An 8,267-nucleotide genomic window follows, 5' to 3' on the forward strand; every position below is an offset into this window, starting at 1 on the left:
GATTGTTTCAAGAAAACATCCTTTTTGTTTATTATGATAAAATATTTCCCAATTTCTTTCAAGAAAGATAATTCACCAAACTGTAGATTTAATAAAGACAGAAGTTCCTGTAGCTCTTTTTAAATCATTTGACCTTCTTCCTGAGGTCTGTTGTATTCTAGCCATTTTTACTGCGTTTTTTTTTTAAAATATAAACCTTGTTTCCATCCATGAAACTATATGTCTGATTTTTGCCTAAATGCAAGAAAACATATCAGTCTAAAACATATTTCCCCAATTAATGTGTGCCTTTATTTTGAAAACCACCATCATTTTTAAGCGGTTCCTGAACATATTATTTAAACTAATTATTTAAAATTACCATAGCAGGAAGGATAACAGAAGAAATAATGTTAGTTCCATTTGTTCCCGTTTTTATCTTCTGGCCTTGATTATTTATCAAGAGTTGATCCGCAATGTACTTTGACATTTTGCCCTTATCTTTTTAAGGATCATTGATTTTTAAGAAATGGCGTCGAAAAGAGATGTTGTATGCTTAGGCAAATAGATAAATAAATAGAGAAACAGATATTGTACCTGACTATGTTCCTTCTTGTTCCTCAGATGAATCGTCCAATCCAGGTGAAACCAGCTGACAGTGAGGGCAGAGGAGGTGAGACATGCACTTAAAATAGCAACACACTCACACATGCACATTTGAGTGTGTCAGTGGTCAAAGCTGTGCTTGCTGGCTTACTTGGACTCCTGCTTTAAGTACATAAACACACGCGCACACTTTTGTATCACAATCTTTCCATTCCCCTGTCTTATTAGCTTTCACATAGTCAAGACTGCACCCTGGTGGTCGGTGGACATAAATGGTAGTGTCCAGAAACTGTTTGATTTCCATTCACACAGCTTCCATAGTTTTATTGAAAGAGGTTTAACCAGGTAAAGGGAATTAAAGTTAATGTTATATTCTCTTCTCCCCTTCATAAACATGTCCTCCAACTCTCAGAGGACAGGAAACTGTTTGTGGGCATGCTGGGAAAGCAACAGAGTGACGAGGATGTCAGAAGACTGTTTGAGCCTTTTGGAAGCATAGACGAGTGTACTGTGTTGAGAGGACCTGACGGGACTAGCAAAGGTGAAACACGACAGTACATCTGCTCATGCATACACACAAACTGCCCTATATCATAAAGTACTATTCTGTGATTTCATTATATGTGTGCTCAAAATGACTTTGTTTTGTTTCAGGTTGCGCGTTCGTAAAATATCAAGGACACTCTGAAGCACAGGCTGCCATCAACAGCTTGCATGGGAGCCGCACAATGCCTGTAAGTTGCACGTATAAGATTACAAGTGATTTAAAACAGGCACACAAAGGATATGCATACATTACATAATGGCTGTGTGGTCCTCCAAGGCCATGTACATAAGTCACAGTGGAGAGTTTGCTTTGGTCCTGCCCTGACAATTTTTGTAGTCTTGCAGGATTGGCCTGTGCCCGACAGAGAAAATAAATAAATAAATATATAAATAAATGAGATTCAATTTATTTGTCATTTTGCTCATGTATATGCATACATAAAAAAGACGAAATGCTGTTCTCCCAGCTCCCCAAGCAGTGTTACAGAAAAAAACAAACAACAACAACAACAATATAAACATGTAACATATAGACACATATTGTATATACCTAAAAATCTACAAAGGGATAAAATCATTCTAAAAATATACTAAGGGATAAAATCAGATCAGTGAACATGCATGCATGCCCATTAGAACACGACATGTTCATCATTTCATTCATGACATAAATCTGCAGCTGAAACTCAGTTACATTCTTTTACCACGCAGGGAGCGTCATCCAGTCTGGTTGTGAAGTTTGCCGACACAGAGAAGGAGCGGGGACTGAGGAGGATGCAGCAGGTGGCCTCCCAGCTCAGCATCTTCAGCCCCATGACCCTCAACTTCCCCGCCTACAACGCCTACACACAGGCAGTCAATGCACAGGCAAGCAGTGCACCAACAAACACTGTACTCTCTACGCACACATAATACACACTAAGTTTGTAAAGGGAGTGCTGTGCTTATGAAAGGATGTAATAAGTTTGAAGAGGCTATCAGTGGTCTAATTGGAGCTAATGTTATTACATAGACAACAGAACATACGTCATCTGGCATTAGCTTTCCCGCAACACACAACCATTAACCCACTGACTCAGGACATAATGGTCTTGTAATTAGATCTCTATTCATCTGTTCCTCCATCACTCCTCCTCCATGTCCTTTCCTCTCATTTCTTCCCTTCTTTGTCTCTCTCTCCCTTTTTCCCATGTCTATTTAACTGTTCCCTTGTCTTTTCCTCTTTTTCTCTGTGTGTTTGTCCTCCTTCCTTCCTCCTCCCACTCTTATTCCTCAATCCCTTTCCTCACTCTTGCTATCTGGTTCCTTCTCCGTTTGCAGCTTGTTCAACAGCAGGCCCTGGTTGCCCAGTCAGCGTACTTGTCTCCTGTGGCAACAGTTGCCGCCGTACAGATGCAGCAGATGGCGGCGCTCAATGCCAACGGAATCATTGCCACACCCATTACATCCATTGCGCCGTCTTCGGGTAGGCTCAAACTGTCACACACTTACAATCAGACATATCATACATACAAATAAAGATTTGACTATGTTTTTAGGTGCGAATGAATAAAAGATTGTAAAGGTTGTGTATAAATCTGCAGTCTTTGGATCCTTTCTCTATCAAAAATCAAAGTCGTGATGTTTTTAAGAACTAGCTTTAATGTTGTCAGTAGTGTTGTTGAAAAACTGTTACAGGGTAGCTGCATGAATGATGAAACAGAGTGAAAGAGTTGCAGTAACAGAGTATTATTATTTTGTCTCTGTCTATAGGTACAAACACTCCACCGACTATGGCAGCTACGCCTGTGCCAGCTCTCCCTCCTCCAATGGGAGTGAATGGCTACAGCAGTTTGCCCGCCCCAACCAATGGACAACAAGCAACAGAAGCCCTCTACACCAACGGCGTTCACCCATATCAAGGTGTGTTATTATATCCCAGAGTCACATAGATTTATCTTCAACTGAACTTCTGACGTTAAAAGGAGAGGAAAAAAAACAAACTCCTTTATTTATTTTATCACAGCTTGCTTTTTTTCTCGCTCTTCAGCCCAGAGTCCAGCAGCTCTGGACCCTCTACAGCAGGCATATGCAGGCATGCAACACTACACAGGTTGGTATATGCACAGACGTACTTTTGCTCCTTTGTTCACAACACCTCCAGTTTGGGGTACATCGCAACAACAAAGCACGATTCTTGGTGAACACAAAGGCCAAGTGTATAGAAAGATATGACCCAACAAATGTTTATTTCTCAGGGAAGGTTTGGATGGTATAGAGCGAAAAATTCAAATGCAAAAATGTAAAGTGCTTGAAAATCTCTTCAGATCAAGCAAAGAGACACATTTTGCTCTGCTAATTGCACATTTTAGTGTCATTATGTCTCTAATCAGCATTAAACGTTATGGCTCAGTAATATTAATGTGCTGATAAGCAGACGGCTCATGTAGTCAGTTAAGTAAAGACTTTTTAAAATGGGGGACAAGGAAGTCAAACTGTCTGTTTTCAGTGTGACCGTCCTTGTTTCAAGGATAGTGTTGTTTCAAGGGCAGTTAATGGAATTAGTTTGACCATGATTTATTTGATTTCCCCTTGACAACACAGCATTTGCTGGTAGTAACCAAAGATGATCACACCATCACATCTTATGTATATACAGTATGGATTGTTTCTATGGAGTCAGAGGGGCACTGTAGTGTGTAGATAACAGGCTCAGATCAACACTGACATTAACACTTGCTCCATGTAACTGTTACAGTTAATAGTTTTAACCTTCAGCAGGACACATCTCAGTTCAATTGAAAATACTCTATTGGACGCTGCTGTGTTGCCACCTGTTGTTTTTACCCAATCACACTTTGTTACTGTCTCTCCCAATAGCGGCGTATCCTGCTGCTTACGGATTGGTTGGGCAGCCGTTCCCCCAGCAGCCAACACTGGTTGCCCAGCAACACCAGCAGCCCCAGCAACAGCAGCAGAGAGAAGGTGATGTGACTTCCTGTCTGTCTGGGGGCCACACCCCTCTATCCAGTGATGGTGTTTAAAGTTGTTTATCACAAGGGTTTCACCGCCTGACATCATTTATCACACTCTGCATAATTTCTGTGTGTGTCTGTGTGTGCATGTGTGTCTCAGGTCCAGAGGGCTGTAACATCTTCATCTACCACCTGCCTCAGGAGTTCAGTGACTCCGAGATGCTGCAGATGTTCCTGCCCTTTGGCAATGTCATCTCTGCGAAGGTGTTTGTTGACCGAGCCACCAACCAGAGCAAGTGCTTCGGTGAGACACAGAGACGGGGAGAGGGGGGGTTGAGGGAAATGGGGGAGAGCAGACATACTGGAGAAAGTAAAGGACAAGACAAAAACAAAGGGGGTGACTTTGCAAAGGACAAGATATTGCGTCAGTTTAATTATTGCGTCTTTGGAACATTGAATAAAAGGAGCTGTATGGAAGAAATGTAAGAACTTTCTTTTTCTATCTTCTAGGATTTGTGAGTTTTGATAACCCAGCAAGCGCTCAGGCTGCCATCCAGGCCATGAACGGCTTCCAGATCGGCATGAAGAGACTGAAAGTGCAGCTCAAAAGGCCCAAAGATGCCAACCGCCCATACTGAGTGATATATGAGAGGAAGAAGAAGACATGAAATAAAGGTGAGGGGTGATGATGGGGTGCTTTCAAGAGGAAGCGAGGTGTTGTATGTTTGAGGACCAGGAATATTAAATTAGCTCAGCGCTATCTGTTACACTGAAAAGCTAATTGATGGTAAAAAAAAAATAAAAAAAAAGTGAAAAAGAAAAGCTAAACATGAAATATCAGTAAATTAAAGTTGGGTTACTCATATAAACACAACTTCGTAAACTCAGGAAAAGTGAAAGTACTAAAATATTGTTTTCCTTTTTATTTTCTTTCACAACCTTTTTTTTTTTTTTTTTAATTTTCTTTCCTGCTGTTTTGATCTTTTCCTGAAACGGCAACTTACCTCACCCAAGATCCTTCCGTCCAATCATAATACACGAGGACCCCATCGCTATGGCAATGGTTGCCTAGTGACTGATAAAGCCCCGACCCCCCCTTCCTCTCACATTGTTGTAAGTTGATTGGTTGGCCTGTGTTTGGGTTGCTGTGGCGATTGATTGCCTGTGTTGGTTGCCCTTGGCAATTTTTGTTCTGTCACCTCGAGCAACCAGCCATGCGTTGACCTGCATGTCCTGTTGCTGTAGTGACCACAGACTGTGTTTGGTGCATTGTGACTTTATTTTGTATTGACCTGTGCACATACTGATCAATAACTGTCAATAGCCAGGGCTGTACTCAGAATCAATTGATTTAATTGGATATTTGATACACTTAATGATTGTATAGTAATCTGATCAATTTTGTAGCAATGCTTGTTACTTTTTTCGCAGCTTTGTTTTTGATCAGTTTCTGTAGTGTTCTGTTTGGTGTCATTATTATTTGAACAAACTGTTTGGGTAAAGTAGTGAGCGTGGGCATCTATGTGTACATATGTGTCTGTGTTACACTGTTAGCGTGTAATACAGGAGTGCATAATAATCCTTGTGATACGGTGTTTCCCAGAGGCTTCCATAGTGGAATGGTGAATCCATATAAACTACTGATTAATAAAAATGTTTAAATGAATTCATGCTTTATACAATTAAAGCAAGCCATGTTGGACAAGAAGCAATGTAATGATAATGCATTGATAACTTTAAATATGGCTTAAACTGGACATACAGGTCAGGACAGAAAGGAAGAAAGGCTATCTGAGTTAATGACCAAAGCGTACATTTATGGGCGAGCATGCATTTTGTTGAGCTGTACTCTGATAGACTGAGTTTTAAATTCCTGGATTCTGATTTGTTACACTGTTTAATGTGGCACCTCAGTTTTGTGCTCCTTTGTTTCTCTTCCTTGGCATTCTTTTACATCTTCTATCACTGCTTTTGTGGTGTTTCCTCCCTCTTCCCCTCACTTTTCCCTTTCTCCTGCTCCTCCAGTCTCTTTATCTCCTCTTACTGCCCCCACCCCAACCCGTCAGAGTCTTTCTTCACTTCTCTTCATCCAGACCTCCTCTTTCTGTCCCTCTAGCTCGTGTTTTGAGGTAAAGGGTATGTGGTTGTTATGGTGGAAAAAAGTGCCTCTTGCTTATTGGAGAACAGCCTTCAACTATAGGAATTCTGGGAGAAATATAACACAGAGAGAATAGAGGATCTCTAAAGGTAAATCCTCTACAAAAGAGGAGAAAGTGTGAGCTGCTGGCAGGCCGGTGTGTGGACGCTTCGTCACATGGCAGCACACTTTATAAATAAAGGATTCTATTTCTATTTTGAGGCAAACTTTTCCAAACAGATCCTTGCACATAGTAGAAAACATTGTTATGTGTTTTGGACCTATCTAACATGAATTGAACACATCAAACTGCTGCCTTTAAATCAGCCAGATTAAAACTATCACCCAGAATTTCTATACTGCAAATGCCAGAGAGTGATGCATGTCGGTAGTAGTGTTTGCTTGCCATGATCAAAGGCACACAAGCGCAGCACATGTCGATAAAGTCACACACACATAAACGCTGAAACTGAGCCTTTTAAAAGCACACACGCAAACCTCCAAACACACACTTCCAATCACACACGAGAGAACATGAATAATCGACTTTCACTGTGTTGATCTGCATGATTCAGACACTGTGTTTGTATGTGTTCAAGCACCATGATTTATTGCTGATGAGAGACGAGAGCTTTACAACTGTGAATGATGCCTTCGTGTTTTACTCACCGAGATGAAACTGAAATAAAAAGACGATCAAGGAGCATCCCAAGTTTTAGTTTGCTGCAAAACATTGACAGCAGTATATGTCATGCCTACAAAAGGGTTTTTTGTGAAGGGAGAGGGGCACATTTGGTCAGATGTAAAGATGAGACAGAAACGTGGAGTTCTGTTGTAGTTATAACTAATTCTCTAACTTATCCTCCTCCTCCTCTGTCCCTCCCTCTCTCTACCTCCCAACTCTCCCTCCCTTCGCAGGTGACCATTCAGAGTCCAGCTGAGGTGGAATCCCAAGGTTCATAGTGCTTTCAGACTGTCTGCTACCTTTGAGCGTCCCGGGAGTGCAGCCACATACACACACACAAAAATACACATGCACTCTGAACGCTGAATCTTGAATGGTACAAGGCTGATATACAAATGTACATAAAACGCACAAACATTCACACCTGCTGACACACAAATACACACATTTGACACAAGTCAGTCAATTTACATAAAAGAGCCAAGAGCTTGGTTGGACGGTGGTCTGTTGGCAGTTTGCTAACAGGGTGATTAGTACAGTTAAGACGACTCGGACCAAGCATATAGGGAAGGTACTGATGAGAATATACCATGTCTGTTACATGTCAAATATAAAGGGGCCCATGTTTCATAATAAAAAAAAAGAAAGAAAGTACAAAAAAGACGACTAAATGAGTAGGATAAAGAGACTTTGGAGAAAATCATAATGATGTGTAAATAATTTAGTTTACAAAGAGCTGCATTTAAAAAAAACAGGAAAAAATGCAAAAAGAATAATACTTTAGATAAACACTTGAAAGGTCACAGCGACATTATTGTTATTATTATTATTATTATTATTATTATTATTATTATGATTATTATTACCACTAGTACCATCGTCATCCTCATAAAGGGATATTACATTCCAAATTGTAAAATGGGAAATCACTAACCTATTTTAAATTTCTACTTAGATTTTAGGTGAAACTTGGGGGAGGGGGGATTGCACTTTTATTCGGGAGGTTTTAATATTTGAGCTATTTTTTATTTATTTACTAATTTATCAATTATTTTGTTTATTGGGAGAAGGGGTTTGAGTGGGTTGCAATATTTTAATTTTAGAATTTTCTAGAAAAAAAAAACCTTTTGAGGGCCTGTTTCTGTCAGACTCTTGCAATGGAGTAATTATAATGTATGTATTAATTATTACAGCAATTATATTTATTTCTAATTTATTGAATCCTGTTTTTGATCCACTCTCTTTTTAAGTTAAAATAAAAAGTATCATACTAAATGTCCCAATGTGGTTTTCTAAGTGTATGTGTTTGAATGATTGTATTTTACTTTCAACAGTTGTTGTGGGGGTTTTAAATGATAAC

At 39.9% G+C, this 8,267-nt stretch overlaps 1 protein-coding gene across 3 annotated transcripts in view; it reads left to right on the forward strand.

Moving 5' to 3' along the window:
- celf3b (cugbp, Elav-like family member 3b) overlaps positions 1 to 8,182 on the forward strand; it is a 26,551-nt gene extending 18,369 nt beyond the window's left edge. The window contains exons 5-16 of one of the 3 annotated variants that reach the window (XR_013779095.1): positions 604 to 652; positions 998 to 1,126; positions 1,240 to 1,319; positions 1,843 to 1,998; positions 2,452 to 2,596; positions 2,884 to 3,033; positions 3,137 to 3,223; positions 3,991 to 4,095; positions 4,246 to 4,389; positions 4,596 to 4,760; positions 5,100 to 5,198; positions 7,141 to 8,182. Coding sequence is in view for 2 of the 3 variants with exons in the window: in XM_079344109.1 (XP_079200235.1) it covers positions 604 to 652; positions 998 to 1,126; positions 1,240 to 1,319; positions 1,843 to 1,998; positions 2,452 to 2,596; positions 2,884 to 3,033; positions 3,137 to 3,223; positions 3,991 to 4,095; positions 4,246 to 4,389; positions 4,596 to 4,723 (1,173 nt within the window). In the remaining variant the exon portion in view is untranslated. The remainder of the gene's footprint in view (positions 1 to 603; positions 653 to 997; positions 1,127 to 1,239; positions 1,320 to 1,842; positions 1,999 to 2,451; positions 2,597 to 2,883; positions 3,034 to 3,136; positions 3,224 to 3,990; positions 4,096 to 4,245; positions 4,390 to 4,595; positions 4,761 to 5,099; positions 5,199 to 7,140) is intronic. The other 2 variants (XM_079344109.1, XM_079344110.1) reach the window with 2 other exon arrangements.
- The last annotated feature ends 85 nt before the right edge of the window (positions 8,183 to 8,267 follow it).

This window comes from Symphodus melops (assembly GCF_947650265.1).
Source record: "Symphodus melops genome assembly, chromosome: 5".
In the NCBI taxonomy this organism is placed as follows: domain Eukaryota; kingdom Metazoa; phylum Chordata; class Actinopteri; order Labriformes; family Labridae; genus Symphodus; species Symphodus melops.